A 15,658-nucleotide genomic window follows, 5' to 3' on the forward strand; every position below is an offset into this window, starting at 1 on the left:
GGTTAAGCCCAGTTTAGATTAAAAATTAATGACGTGACAAAATCATTAGAACATTGCAGACTGCAGTGGATAATTGCAGTGGCGTGAACTAGCTCATCTCAGAATGTCTGAAGTTGGCAGACGCCTTCTGCTGAATTGCATTAATTGAGTTTCCAAACATTAGCTGTGTCAGTTGTCATCAAGTAAGACCACCGTCTACACAAATAATTAATTTTAGAATGAGCCGTAATTATGGAAACAGATAACTGGGGTTTTGCTTTCTAAACAGGGTGGTTTTAGAATGTTGCAGACCACGTTGTGGAATTCTTTAGCAATTTGTCAAAAGCTCCAAGCAAAACTGCTCATTGCTATATATTTCACCAAGGAAGCTAGCCACTGGCCCGGGCTGGCCTAGCGGTCGGGGCACCCAGTAACACTGGGGCTCCACCGGGCGCGTCAGTGTCAGGGAATGTTCCCTTTTTAATCAATGAAGGGTGGCTCCACTGCCCGCGTTGCATTGCGTGACTGCATTAAAATTGCCCCGGTTCGTTTTTTGACGCACACACGCGTGATGCGACGCGCCCGGTGGAGCCCTGGCATAAGCTAGCCACCAATGTTTTGGCTTATGACAAAACAACTTATATCAATAAGAAATTCCACCAAGGCTTACCTGCATGAGCTCAGCCCTGACAGGCTGTATGTGGTCGTACAGGAAGTCAGGCTGCAGGTTGTCCACACACAGCTCCAGTGTGCGGAGGCCTTGGCTGACCAATGTCTGAGAGCCATTGAGCGCAGAGACCAGCGGGTCCATTAGCATGGGCAGGTAGGGCAGCAGGGAGCTGAGGCGGACTGGCACCGTCAGACACAGTTCCACAAACAAGTCCTTCATGTGTTGCTTGTGGAGACCACTCTGCAGCATGTTGAGACCTGGAAGGAAAGTGGAATACGAATATAAGTGAGGAATCTCAGAATGAGTTTTGTAAAAAAAGAAATATATATATAATATATATATATATATATATATAAAGCTGATAAAGCTGAAAAGCTTAATAAACGGTTTCACAATAACAGAGTGCAGTGATACGACACCCAAGAACACTTTCATAATACAGCCTGCTATATTCCAGATTCAAGGACTGACCCAAGTGTAGTCAGACATTTACACCGTACTTCGGTTTGAGATCAGTGCTCTCTTTGTATTAAGACCACTTCTGTTACAGAGGTCACTCATGTTCAAGTTCAGACAGCAAACAGACAGCGGCATATGTCTCACCTTGCAGAAGGTTGGGAAGGAGGGGCAGGAACTCCTGGTAGAGCAGGTCATGGCTGCCTCCGCCGATGGAGCGGAAGAGAGCTCTGAGAAGCAGGAAGTAGTTGTATGGCTCCTTGGCCGACTGGGCCAGCTCCATGGAGCTGTTCACTATCTTATGGAGGTGCGGCTGGGGAAATGGAGACATGGAAGTATGATGTACATCGTTCTCTTTCTTCTTTTACAATGTTCTATTATAGTCAATAACAATAACTAGACCGATTGTAATTTATAGTAACTTGAGATTTTACCTTGAGCATCTGTTCGTTCTCTGCGGCAAACAGCGACACTGAGCCAAACACCAGTTTGAAGAGCTTGAGGTAGAGGTTGGACAGCTCCACGTTGGAGCCCATCTCAGGGAGCCTCTCCAGGAGATACTCCACCAGGATGGTGGCGAACAGGGCTGACGTCGACAGGTTGGCCAGGAAAGAGTTTGCCACAATCTGGGACAGGTCAAGTTCAAGCATCATCAAGTGAAGCCTTTTTTTTTATACATTTCATATAAACATTAAAATAAATCATTATAAACAGATTTATAAAGTAAATTTCGTTTTAGTCATATTTTAGTCATGTGAAATGCTTTAGTGTTAGTCGACTAAATATCATACTATTGTGATTATTATTAAGATTGACTAAATCTACAGTTGATTTGGTTGACTAAAATGTATTTCGGGATGCCTTTTTACACTTTTACACTGAAAATATTTTAGGAGCACAACCAAACATAAAATGACATCTCTTTTAGTTCTCTTCTCCACTAGTCCCTGAGCCTCCATAACATTTTAATCTATTTGTTGAAGATATTGTCAATATATTTAGTCATAATAGTTTTAGTCATAGCTTCGTTTTCATTGCATTTTTATTCAGTCACCCAGTGGGAGAAAGGTAGCCAAACCACACCAAAGGGTCGAGGCGGACGAGACGGTTTTAGCGTTCGTCCCAGCGGATGTCCTGTTTCACGTCGACGCAAGTGAATCAACTGGTTCAATTCAATGGCCCAAACCACACCAATGGGTCACAATCTACTCGCAACCGAATGGTTGCAAGGAGTTGCATGGCGACCCATAATTGGTGTCAAAATCATCACTGCTTACCTGCAGCGCGTAGTTCTTAGAAATCCTCTCCACCATGTAGGGCACCGTGGTCTGAAAGATCTCCTTGAAGGTGAGCGGGTTCATCATGGTGAAGACGCCGGCGAAGTGCTCCAGCACCTCCTTCTCCTCCTTCATGCGCACCGTCTGGCAGTTGGCCACCCGGATGTAAGTCTGCTGGTTGTTGGCAACCTGTACCTAGCCAAGAGGGTGATGGGGCGCTGTGACACCATGCTGCTACAACACTGGGTCGCTCATGGTGGACACATTGTTATGGGTCTGCTTAATTTTTGTTTCCTATACATTCCCAAAAACATTCCCTTTTCCTGAATTAATTAAACAAAATCCAAAGATTTTTTTCAGTAATGTCATGAAGAAATGAAAGACAAATCTATTAGAACAAATATTTAAGAAGTTGTGAAAATAGCCGATCTACAAGCTCACAACGCGGCACGAAGCGACATGTTGTGAGCTTGTAGATCTGCCATTTTCACTAGTTTGCGTCCCGGGCGAATATCTATTTTCTGTTTTGGGTCACGGGCTAAAACGTTTGGGAACCACTGTGCTACAAGTCTCTGCACTGTTCTGGTCGTACCTGGTAGATGTCCAGGGCCTGCATGGCGTACTTCACCAGTTTGATGTAGATCTGTGTCTCCTTGGGCTGGAGCTGCTTGTTGGGAATAAACTGTGCCTCTGGGAATTGAAGCAGGAAAGGGAAGTTAGCTTGACATTGTGGCAGGTCAGTATTTCATATAGCGCACCAATGCCATGCTATAAGCAAAGAAAACTAAAAGAAAAATTGCAAATCTGCAGCTGATCTACAAGTAGATAAGCTACTTCACCGCTACTTCGTCCTTTAAGTGGTTAATCGGACTAGTCAATTAAAGTTGATTATAAAAAGGTAATCAATTGAAATATGCAATAGTTGCAGCCCTAAAGTACAGTTAATAGCATGAGTGAGCAGAGCATAGAAAGCCAGGGTATCTGTCCCATCCCTTCACCTCCGGGCGCCTTGCACGACGTTATGCCCCAAGTGATGGTCTTCACACCGCAGACCAGTGTCTTGACCAGGCTGCGGCAGTCCGACACCTGGAACGTCTGCTTGTCCTCCTTCTCCCCCGGCCGGTCGTAGGGTGTGGCGGGAGCTGGGGGTGCCGGCGTGGTGACGGGGGTGGGTGGGGCGGGGGGAGGAAGGGCCGGTGTTGTGGACGGTGTCGGGGTGGCGGGGACGCCCGGCAACGCTACTGGCTCCACCACGCCCATCTCCGACTGCGGCTTGCACTTTTTGAAAATGGTGACGAGCTGGTAGCGTGCGATGGTGTGGAACTTGAGCACAAACACCTGAATGGATGCAGACCGGGTCAGAGAGAGGATGGGTCACTCAGATAAATGTCTCTACCCTCCCCCTTACCCCATATGGATATGAATAAACTGGGGGAAAAGGAGGTCCATAACCTGCACAGTATTCAGGGTTTGCATTTTCAATCCAGTCAGCCAAAGAACACAAAACCGTCAACCGGAGACATGGTGCTTCAGAATCAATATGTAGCCTATGAAATGTTTTCATTTACTTGATGGTTTCGCACATTAGATTCACAGATGTATCTTATCTTTCCGTGCACAGCATGTGAGCTTGTAGATCTGTTATTGTCAAATGTCCACTGTATTAAGTTTAAAGTGTACTGTACTCTGTACTGGTACTGTGATGCACTCTACTGGCCACTTTAAGTGTGGCCTCTGTCTGTGCTCGGACAGACAGACATGCATACATACATACATAGCTGCGTAATGGAGCGGAGGCACCGCTCAAAAATATACAATTTGCCAAACTGTCATCTCAGCCTATAAAAATTGCTGATCACCCACTAAAAATTAGATGTCTGGTAATAAAGAAATGTGTGCCCTTGTCAACTTTTTTTTCTTTTTCTTGTCTTGGAAATCTCATGTTTCATAACACTGTCAACATTCTAGCATCAACAGTGGAAAAACACAGCTGCTGCCATATCAAAATGAAACATGAATCCCACAACGTACCTCCAACATCCTCATCAGGATGTCTCGGCCATTGCCGTTCTCCTGCTCAGACTTGGAGCGGATGCAGTCCACCAGGTTGAGCAGGAGTTTGCAGGACATGGTCTGGATGTTGCTGGGAAGGGACTCGTCGTCGATGTTCTTGGCGAAGAGCTGCACGGCCAGGGACAGGTCAGTCAGAGGGAGGTTCTGACGCACGTGGTGTACCAGGTCTGCCAGTGTGCTGTAAGCCAAGGGTCTGGATGGAGGCAAGGGCAGGAGATATCTTGAGTTACAAAACATCTTAAATAGGTTCTTCAAAGTACAAATGATCTGGTCAGATGTATGGAGAACCAGGATGACTGGAAGCAACGATGGAGGGCTTGTCTGAGGACGACCTAGAGAGACTGCAGTGCATTCAATTTGAAACACAAATTGTGAAATGAAAACTTCAGTACAATATTTATTTTAACTAATTGTGCCTTAGGAGATGTTACTGAAAAATCTGGGGTGGCTGGTGTCTCTTCACACTAGATCATAATGTGCCTAGTGAACACAGTGACCGAGTTTGGCTCCATCTCCCCTCATGTCACGTCTCCCTTCGCTCTACTCTATTAAATAAAGCATAGGAAAAAACAGAAAAATAGACTCTGAGTATAGGAAACTAAAGTGTGATGTTATTCTGTCAGGAAAAGAGAAGGGAACCCGCACACTCACATGCTCCAAAAGATACATTTATTGACGACATTTCGAGCCAAGGCTCGAAACGTATATCACAAAGGTGACCCAAAAACAAAGTATAAAGAATATTCTTTGACGTGAACCCCAAAAACATCAGTCTGGACCTCGACAACGTAATTTTGGGAGAAGGTGTTTGTCGAGACTTTGCCTTAGCACACAGAGCTTACCGTCTTCCTCTGACCTTTACACAAATGGGTGGAGAGGAGGGGATGGATAAAAGAAAAAGTGACAGCAGTGAAGACAACAGAGGCTTGACTTGATTTGAGAAGCGGGGCCAGGATGGAACTCACTCAGGAAAGAGACACAGAGAGGTGATACGAAGATCAAGAGAAGCCAGAAAGATAAAAAGAACTGAGGAGGAGAGAAAAAACAGGGACACAAAAAGATGAGAAGATGGAAGAGGTAAAGGACGAGAAGGTGAGTTAATGGCTGATATCGACAGCACTGCCAGGTCTCATCTTGCCGTCTCGTACCCACCCATAACTAACAAGTTATGACAGTCAATGCGTTAATGAGATGGTTAGCGTAGCTTAGGAGGGTTGAGGGGGCTGGAAGGATGAGATGTCAATGTCAACCCCAACTAGGGGGAGGATGTCTGACACCAGTGACACCACAACAAAAAAACAGCTTTCCCCCTCCGGAGAGAGGGTGCACGATCTGCAGCCGTGGGCTGACAGCCGCTGAGTTGTGGTGCAGTGCTCTAGACGGCCTCCCCTGAGCGCTTCAATGCTTCATTACTATGCTACGACTGCTTGGGTGGAAGCAGAGTTCTGACACCAACAGACTCACGCAAGCATGATCACGATTGCATGCTCGTCTGCGTGCACGTGTACTGTAGACACACACTTGTGCACTTACCGGAGAGTCTCCCGAGCAGTGTAGCCGGAGCCAATCAGGATGGATTCATCGAAAAGTTTGTCCATGCAAGGTATGAACTCTGCAAAATGAAAAAAAGGAGATGAACTTTTTAAGTACGCGTTCCTAGATACTGTTCATGATATGGTATCGCCAAACAGGCGTACAATGACAAATTACGGAAAATATTAAAATGCAAAGAAATAGCTGGTCACAGCTCGTCATTAATTTGAAGATATATAATTCAAGTTTGTCTGTGATTCACAAACCTGTAAGATACTGAAGGGTGAAGATTGAGGGAACAGGCAAAAGGCTGAACATGGTACTGAATGGTGTATGTCTGTGTCTGCATACATGACTGTATGTGCACATGTGGACTTACGGCTGCGTAGGTCGGTGGTGAGGATGTGTTTGGCAGCAATGAGCAGTTCCTTACGGAGATGTGCAGTTTCTGAGGGACAGTTGGATAGCAGCTGCAGCATACCTTTCACCATCTGTTGAGAGTACTTCCCCACCAGGTCCTGATAGAACGGACGTACACACACACAGGATAGACCATTATTATAGCATAATGTTATTATACCATAATGTTCCTATCATACTAGGATTATATTTTTTGCTATTCTACATGAACAACATCAACTATCCTCTAAAACGAAATGCTGTGTACAATACATTTCATAATAATTATCAAATCAATAAATATATATTTGGCCTACATTTAAAAGCCTCAGTGGACACAGTATTTTTAGCCGGGAAACAGACATACCTGGTAAATACGGATTATGTAGGCCAGGAAAGACAGGGTCTTGATCTGAGCAGCGATGAAATCAGCATACAGCTCTTTGTTATAGAGCTTGTGTTGCCTTTGGAGAATATGACATTGTTCAAGCACACATTTGCAATCAATGCGTTTAGTCAGAGCCCCATCACAGCGGGTTATGATTTTGCATCGTCATCGTTTAAGGTTGCCAATTATAAAGGCTGAAATTACAAGCCGTATCACACAAGGGAGGGCGATTGTTTGTGCCGGGCGGTTACTGCCCGTCATCAGGAAACTTTCCATACCTGCCAGACTTCTACTTTTCTAAATTAGCTCAGCTCCACTATGTTCCTGCTTGGAATGCTTAATGCAAACACTCTTCCTACCCAGTGTTAACCTCCCTGCTAAGCCAATTTCGACCATTTCAGAACAAAATAGCACAGCAGTCAAATCAATTATCCTAAAACATTCCTAAAAATAAAGTAAAAAGTTTGATCCCCATCCCAGACTATGGCATATGACAATGTATATACGCAAGAAATGGCATAGGAAGGAACGCAGGCATGCAGGCACGCACACACACACAGTCACACACACACACACACACACACACAACATACCTGGCCTGTGGAGACACCTGAAGCATGATGGTGTTCATGATGAGTGGGACAAACTCTGACACCACATTGTGGATGTTTAGTTTGTACAGCTGAAAGCAAACACAGGAATATAAGTTATAACCTCCACGTATATCAAACAAATCTTATTTCGAACACTTCACTTCACACTTCAACATTATGCTGCAATAAAACCTAAGGCGCCTTGCCAATGTTTTACTCCATGCTTACTGAACTAGAGCCTCAATTTGGCTCAAACCCCCAAAACATTTACCAGGAAAATACAATTCTAAAGGTTTTTCTTCTCTTTGCAAGGAACGCTCTGTCAATTAATCGATTTAAAGACATTACTGTTGGATTACAATATAATAGTACAAGTCTGCAGTACAGTTGTGAAACGAATGCATAGCCTAACCACCTCTGATGAGTAGAAGGCTTACCTGGTACATCAACACCACTATAATGGGCAGCTCAGCCAGAACTTTGAGAGACAAGGACCCCCGTGGTATGATGGTGTGCTAAAGGTGGAAAGTGAGTCACAAATGAAGTTAGTTTTACACACATGTTCACAGAACTCAACACCCTGATTGAAAACTCACCCCCCCCCCCCCCCCTCTTCTTCTACAACTGTTTTCCCCCATAACTGAATGAATATGTTTGTGGCACAATGTTGCATGTTCAGGGTGAGTGTAGACTGCTGCTAGTAAATATTTGCACTGTTACTGTGCTTTGAATGTCGATGTATGGTCTGTGTAGCAAAAGCCTGCATATGCCTTTGTATTTTGTGAATAAAGGGATTGTAATACAACTAGACAAAACGCATTAATTAGTCAAATAATCCTGTTTGATCTGTTCTTTTTTTAATCCATCCAAGCAGGAGCCATGTTTTATGATGTTTCCGTTTGTGACTACATGGTGTGCTGGTGCCATCCAGTGGTTACCAGCGATATAGCCAAAAAGGAGGACAAACTATTGCTGTGGATTTGATTATGTACCAACCAACCACTGCATCTAAATATGAATTTTTACTAATGAAATGGCTATGAGATACTGCATGTAAAGTTACTAATGGTTGCATATGGCCCGTAAAGTGAGGCTTCATTATATGCTCCAGCGGTCGCAAGTGAGTGGTGTTACAAATGACTGATTTGGTTGTCTTTATTTCCTCCTGCACAGTGTATTAATGCAGATTGTAAGTGTGACTGTGAGCCAGTCTTTGAGAAATCGGTTTATATAGCGAGCTCACCGTTCTCGTCTCGCTGTCCTCCCGTTCAGGAGCGGTCTTCACCAGCACTGAAGTGATCATACCCACCATTTCTGGAGAGGGAACTGTGTTGTCTGCTATCACCTGGGGGTTCTCAAAGTAACGGGCCTGGTCATAAAGGAGAACAACGGTTAGAGGAAATAGATTTTTAGAATTGTAGCAAGAGAATGAAAAAGAGAGAAAGGCTGGTGTGGAGAGCTGGACAGCGATGCAAGTGGAAGAACATGGAAAGGGAAACAGAGGCAGGTTTAATGGAAAACAAAGTAGCAGACAGAAGAGTCATTAGGGAGAATTTAGAAGTGGTGTGCAGCAGACGTAGGCGGGAGACAAGACACGTGATGGTGAGACATGGGAGGATTGATAGGAGAGATTGGAAAGACAATTTAGTATTGAGAGACAGAGAGGGAGATTGGATAGAGAGAGGTGACAGGGAATAAGAAATGGAGATGGTGGAGGTAAAGTACAGAATAAAGGTCCTCCTTACACATCAAGGACATGTATATCGTACAATTAATCTAGACGGAAATATGTATTTTTGAACTGTCATTTGTATCATGAGTATAATTCATAAACAAAGCAAATGTTAACTGCTTTGCTCAGCAGTGTGTGGGGGCTCTCAGATCTTATCAGTTTTACTTTCAGCGCCCAGATTGATTGAAAGGTACATCCATCCAAGACAGACACACGGACACTCGCTCTCACACACACACGTACCTTTCATCTGGACTAAAGTGTATCGCTCTCATCACATTGCCCCCTGCTGAGCATAGCTAGTTAGCTACACATATCCATAAACTAAACATTCCTGTATTGTATTGAGAATGTATTGGGTCTATCTGTTTGCTATAAATCTGTTCAAGTTTCAAACTGATTTTGGTACGTTTGTGCATATTACAGAATGCAGATATTAGGCTAAGATGTTAGCATTTAGTGAGTGTGTGCATGCATGAAAGATATAATATAATAAAATAATCAGTGCAAACGTTTAATAGGCAAAGTCGACTTGGACACCGGTCGTTGAAAAGGAACCAGGCAGCTAATGGCAGTAGGCTTTTATTTATTTTCGCACCGGCCTGCACCAGGCGATTATTTGGTTACAGTTCCAATTAGCCTGAAGAAACTGTAAATAATATATAGTATAATTCATAAACAATGCAAGAGGCCAATTTTTCACTGCGAATAAATGCATCATCCTGTGTGAATGAGGAATCAATCAGGTACTGTATAAAGAAAGAGTGGAGGGAAACTGAATAAATGAAGCAGAGGTGTGGGAATAGTAATAGAGTAATAGAGGTGAAAAGGAGAAAACAAAAAGGCATCCCAGGTTGTACTTACGACAACTTTGGGCAGGTCTTTGTAAATCTGTTTCACAAAGTCCAGAAAATGATGAATCTGAAAGAAAGGTTTACGCCCATTAAGATGATTAGTAAAAAAAAGAAAATATGATTACGTTTGCAAATCCCCTTGCGAGCCTATAGTACAAGAGCAAACTCATCATTCGTGCATGTCTGAAGTTTTCTTTTAATCCATTCTGAACGGGCACCCATTTTGGTGTCAGCATCATGTTATGCTTTAGCTATTGAAAAATAGCAGATCTACAAGCTCATATCGCGCCACCGAGTGGCGCGATACGAGCTTGTAGGTCTGCTATTTTTGAATAATCGAAGAACGACTGACATTTTTAGAATCTGATCTCAGGTCAGAATGGGTTAATCAGACCAGTGTGTGTCCAGTGGAAACCTCGTATGAATCTGATCTCAGGTCAGAATGGGTTAACCTAGTTAGGCCTATGAGGAGGAATTCTCTATTTTGGGCACGGCAAATATATACCGGTACATCAGACCCGTAATAAAGCAAACCCCCCAAAAAACTAAACTTTTCTTTGAAAAAGGAACAGGGACGAGTCGCACCTCTTGAGAAATGGGAGGACGGAACTGCTTGTGCAGCTCAATGATGATGCGGAGGCAGATCAGCACGTTCTCCTCACTCTCAATCTGGAAAACCACCCAAATAAAGCAGACAGGTTAAGGCTTCACATTTGACATCTACACAGAGAACAGACAAAAAATTAAAATCAATATTGGGCTCAGTTCGCGGTTGCATTAGCGGACGATGCCCAAAGCAAATCACAAACACACACACACACATCCATCGGACATTAAATCTACCTGAAACAGTGTTGAGGCTATTTATATTCTCTGTCCTTTAACGTGTATGTAAATTAATTTGCAGTAGACACAAAAATTGTGTCAAGCTGCGAAATCCCACTGTACCTCCAGGAAGCGAAACATCACCGACAAGATGTTCTTGGTGTGTGGTCGGAGATGCTCATTGGTTGGAATGCGGTGAATGATCTCCAGTACCAGCTTCCTCAATTGCTGCAAAGCACAAAACAATACTTAGCAATACCATGGGTTAGTTTCTGGATGCAATATTTGGCCCTTCTTCGGGAATGGTCCAGTGGTGGGGAGAAAGAATCCGATGCCGTTATTTGTCCTGAATAAGGGCGTCAGCAAGAAAGGCCAAGATGTTCAATGTAATGTTTGGCTTTACCACGCCTACCTGTGTGGGTTTCTCCTGCAAGAACTGCACTTCTCCATCCTGTAGGAAGGTAAGGAAGCGAGGGATAATATGTTCCAAGAAGGTTGAGTACTGGGGCGATGACGTCACATTCTGAAAATGAGGAATTGACCAAAGAAAAACAATTAGTATTCAGCAAGCACGTCACATATGGCATATTGTCTTGTCCATGGAAACATGTTAGCACAGTGTACACACTCATTCAAAGATTATATAAGGTAAATCAACAGGAAATATACGACCATGTAATCGTATATTTACAATGAACTACAACCAAGCAGTAAAGGACCCGAGAGACAAGGCAAGAAGGGCATTCTATGCCATCAAAATAGACATCCCAATTAAAACCTTGCTTAAAATACTGGACTCTGTGATAGAAACAATTTCCCTCTATGGTTGCGAGATCTGGGGACCATTAGCAAACCATGAACTTGAAAAATGGGATAAACACCAAACCGAGACCCTACACACAGAATTCTGCAAATCCATTCTCCGTACCCAGCGAAAAACACCAAATAATGCATGCAGGGCAGAATTAGGACGATAGTACGATACCCATCAAAATAAAAAAGAGAGCACTTTCTACAACCACCTAAAAGAAAGTGACCTAGATGCACTCCATAACAAGGCACTCACACACAGCGAAACTCTAGAGAGATGCCCCCTCAGCCAGCTGGCCCTGGACTAAACCAAATTATAAAACAGCAAAAGGAAAACTATCTGACACATTGGAAAGAAGCAACACAAAAGCAGAGTAAACTAGAATGCTATCTGGCCCTAAACAGAGAATACACAGTGTCAGAATACCTGAGCACCGTGACCCAAAACACACTATGCATCCACTGCACACAAAATGAAGTGGAAACCGAGCTACACTTCCTAACCATCTGTCCATTATACCAAGACATCAGAGACACATACTTCCCACAGATTACAACCACACACAGATTTTGAAAACATGACCAATGACAAAAAACTCCCATATCTGCTGGGCGAAGTACAACAATGTGCAAACACAGCAGCAAGATTTGTGAGGTGCTGTGATAGGAGAAGGATATCAAATGGATCACAACCACCCTAAAGACTAATCAATGTGTATATTCCTGCACCGAGTGATCTTGGTACATAGAAATTGATCTGTTGAAGATTCTGACTTTCAAATGTACATAGTTTTTTTGTTTTGATTGTATTGCTGTATTGTTGTATTGCGCTTTCTGCTTTGGCAATTTAAACGTATGTTTTCTCATGCCAATAAAGCCCTTTGAATTGAATTGAATTGTAATCTGTGATATGCTACAACCAGCGCTTGGTTTGCAACTGAAATTTGCAGTTCATTTTACTTAAATAGTCCAGCATAAACTGCATATACCGGTATTCCGTTTTCACTGTCAATTCATTTTAAAATCCGATCAGAAAGTGTTTGGGCTGTCCTGTAAGTGGAGCAGGTACGAGGGCACTTGTTCGCTACAATGTGTGCATGTGCATGCTTCTCAGCCAATCAGGACAAATGGATATCCAACTATGCTTCTGCATTGAGGGCCAGCAGCACTTTAAAGTCTGGAACAGACTGACTGATTATATTATACTACCTGCCAACTATATTATAGATTATACTACCTGCCAAGGTCACAGAGACAAATACTGAATGTTCACTGTCATCTTTACATTGCGCTGCCCGGGGTTACTTTGATCTACCACCATACAACCTCCTCCTCATTTTCATTGGCTTTCACAACACTTTCAGGTAACCTTTAAAGATCCGATTTCCATACAACTCTCAAATTTATCAATGCGTAGAAATCCATCATTGCGATCAAACTCGGGTGGAGAGATTAATGAAAAATGACTCGTCTACCATTACAGGGTGGGGAGAGAACTATTCATCAAACTCACCTCAAAGTTCTCGCTGACCTCCTGCATCATCTTCAGCTTGGTCTCGTCGGCTGGATGTTGGAAGGACATGAAGCGTGCTCGTTAATCACCACAGCTAATGATACGGCTCCAATGCTCCTGGCAACCTTGCTTTGCTCAGCAGTGTGTGGGGGCTCTCAGATCTTATCAGTTTTACTTACAGCGCCCAGATTGATTGAAAGGTACATCCATCCAAGACAGACACACAGACACTCGCTCTCACACACACACGTACCTTTCATCTGGACTAAAGCGTATCGCTCTCATCACATTGCCCCCTGCTGAGCATAGCTAGTTAGCTACACATATCCATAAACTAGACATTCCTGTATTGTATTGAGAATGTATTGGGTCTATCTGTTTGCTATAAATCTGTTCAAGTTTCAAACAGATTTTGGTACGTTTGTGCATATTACAGAATGCCGATATTAGGCTGAGATGTTAGTGAGTGTGTGCAACTGTGCATGCATGAAAGATATAATAATATAATAAAATAATCAGTGCAAACTCACTGTATATGTTTTTATACCATATATTACGGTATGTTTCCAAATAGTAGCCTGAGCGTTTAATAGGCAAAGTCGACTTGGATGCCGCCGCCGGTCGTTTAAAAGGAACCAGGCAGATAATGGCAGTAGGCTTTTATTTATTTTCGCACCGGCCTGCACCAGGCGATTATTTGGTTACAGTTCCAATTAGGCTGAAGAAACTGCAAATAATACCGCCAGCGTTTTTACAGATAGGGGCGTTTTGTACGGGTCATTTAATACGCAAAATGATGTGATGACCCAGGGTGTTAAAGAGGAACCGGGCGGATATTTGCAGTAGGACTACAATTTGGAAATATACGGTATAAACCACTCGAACCCCAGCATCCATTTTCTGGGGGGAACATTAGCCAAACATAGCAGATCTACAAGCTCACAACACGTCACATTGCAATGGGTTAGAATAGATCCGCTATTTTTGGCCAAGCGATTTGGTGTACAAACTACAAAGACAACTCATGAACAATTTACTAAGTCTCAAGGGTTTAAGTGGTTACAACCTGTATTATAGTATTTGTGTTGTATATGAGCTGTTTGAACTTGTAAGATGTGTGTATACCCTTATCAGTTAAGGGACAATTCCTTCAAGGGACGGTTCGGTTGGCAACTCTACCTCAATAAACTCCAAAAACATTAGCACTGCACCTATTTTAGAAGCACATTGTAAAATTGATAAACTCACGTGTGTTGGTATCCGTGAGAGCTGCCACGAACTGCAGGTACTTCTTCATCAGCGTGGTTTGGTCCACCACGGTGGGACTAGGGGTGGGCACAAAGGCCATGGTGCCAGCTGGAAGAGACATGGCTGCGATGGGGCAGCGGGCAGACTACAGGTAGTCTGCACCAGTCTCACAAGAACTTCATATACACTGCACACCAGGAAGAGGAACAAAAACAATTGACACACTTACAGGTGCTATTCTATTCTATTAATAATATATCTAAACTTAGACAAGATCGTCAATTTTATGTATTGTTATGAGTGATGTTATGATGATCTGATTACTAAAAAGCTGGAGACAGGGAGACCCCTGTTACTGAAGAAACATTCTATAGCTATGGTCAGAATATAGAGCATTTATTGGGTGACTATCAATTCAATTCATCACACACCACCTTTGTTTTGTAAACACTACAAAATGCGACAACAAACGCATGCCGCTTGGGCGAATGGCGCTTATTTATGACATCACTGCTTATGCTTAAAGCATCAGCTAGCACATTCTGTCCAGAACACGCTGCAAAATATCAGTTAAATAACTGGACCCCTAACTTCAAAAGCTGGCCTTGCCGGTTTCTGTGGTTCCGTTAAATAAGCGACGATGCACTCTTCAAAGCAAAACAAACCAGGGACAATTCGCTCTGGTCTCAAACACCCAAGAATTAGCACCTTAGCTAAGCTAACGAGCTAGCATTCCCAAAGAAAGAAAGCGCTCGCGCAACCCCTAAACTCAGTTTAAATCAAAAATAAATAAAACATATATATAAAATCACCCTTTCTCACAAAGAAATATTTTCATTCTTTCAATGCATGCAAAGGGGACATTAAACAGGCGTATATTTAAGCTTTAACTTCATAATACATGCATCCCATTCAGACTTACCAAGTCCCACCGACAGGATGCAACTGTCTGTGTCATTCGCCGCGCTGAACATTCACCACATAGAGTAACATGATTCACCGCTAGATCACTCCGCCTACATTTTATAATATTTTACTTAATGAAAAAATTTACACATTGACTTCATAAAATGTATTTATTAACATACGTTTTATTAAAAAGTAAAAAATGCCAAATTAAACCATATTCATCAGACTTAACACTTCTTCTAGTACCCGTGGAAGGATACACAGTCAAATCAATAGGTTATAAGACCATCGTTTTCGATGGTCTTCTACCTCCAGGGATGTTGGTAGTGGTAGTCGAGCAGGTTTGCGGGTATCTGCGCGCCGCTGCCCGTATCCTATGCGCCGCTTTGGTGGCTAAAG

The 15,658-nt window shown here is 43.0% G+C and overlaps 1 protein-coding gene across 5 annotated transcripts in view; it reads right to left on the reverse strand.

The window, feature by feature from the left end:
* Nucleotides 1-15,289, reverse strand: part of trrap (transformation/transcription domain-associated protein) — a 133,735-nt gene extending 118,446 nt beyond the window's left edge. For 3 of the 5 annotated variants that reach the window (XM_083788055.1, XM_083788054.1, XM_083788052.1), the window contains exons 1-20: nt 15,273-15,289; nt 14,351-14,537; nt 13,103-13,152; nt 11,192-11,302; nt 10,903-11,007; nt 10,540-10,623; nt 9,965-10,021; nt 8,612-8,737; nt 7,806-7,883; nt 7,369-7,457; nt 6,755-6,851; nt 6,368-6,506; nt 5,989-6,067; nt 4,414-4,648; nt 3,381-3,720; nt 2,975-3,072; nt 2,383-2,577; nt 1,540-1,731; nt 1,253-1,418; nt 650-906 (exon numbers count right to left, since the gene is read on the reverse strand). In XM_083788055.1, coding sequence (XP_083644181.1) covers nt 650-906; nt 1,253-1,418; nt 1,540-1,731; nt 2,383-2,577; nt 2,975-3,072; nt 3,381-3,720; nt 4,414-4,648; nt 5,989-6,067; nt 6,368-6,506; nt 6,755-6,851; nt 7,369-7,457; nt 7,806-7,883; nt 8,612-8,737; nt 9,965-10,021; nt 10,540-10,623; nt 10,903-11,007; nt 11,192-11,302; nt 13,103-13,152; nt 14,351-14,471 — 2,619 coding nt within the window. In that variant the 5' untranslated portion in view covers nt 14,472-14,537; nt 15,273-15,289. The remainder of the gene's footprint in view (nt 1-649; nt 907-1,252; nt 1,419-1,539; nt 1,732-2,382; nt 2,578-2,974; nt 3,073-3,380; nt 3,721-4,413; nt 4,649-5,988; nt 6,068-6,367; nt 6,507-6,754; nt 6,852-7,368; nt 7,458-7,805; nt 7,884-8,611; nt 8,738-9,964; nt 10,022-10,539; nt 10,624-10,902; nt 11,008-11,191; nt 11,303-13,102; nt 13,153-14,350; nt 14,538-15,272) is intronic. The other 2 variants (XM_083788056.1, XM_083788053.1) reach the window with 1 other exon arrangement.
* Between the last annotated feature and the right edge of the window lie 369 nt (nt 15,290-15,658).

The sequence above is a fragment of the Protomyctophum parallelum genome (genome assembly GCF_964188405.1).
Source record: "Protomyctophum parallelum genome assembly, chromosome: 17".
Lineage (NCBI taxonomy): Eukaryota > Metazoa > Chordata > Actinopteri > Myctophiformes > Myctophidae > Protomyctophum > Protomyctophum parallelum.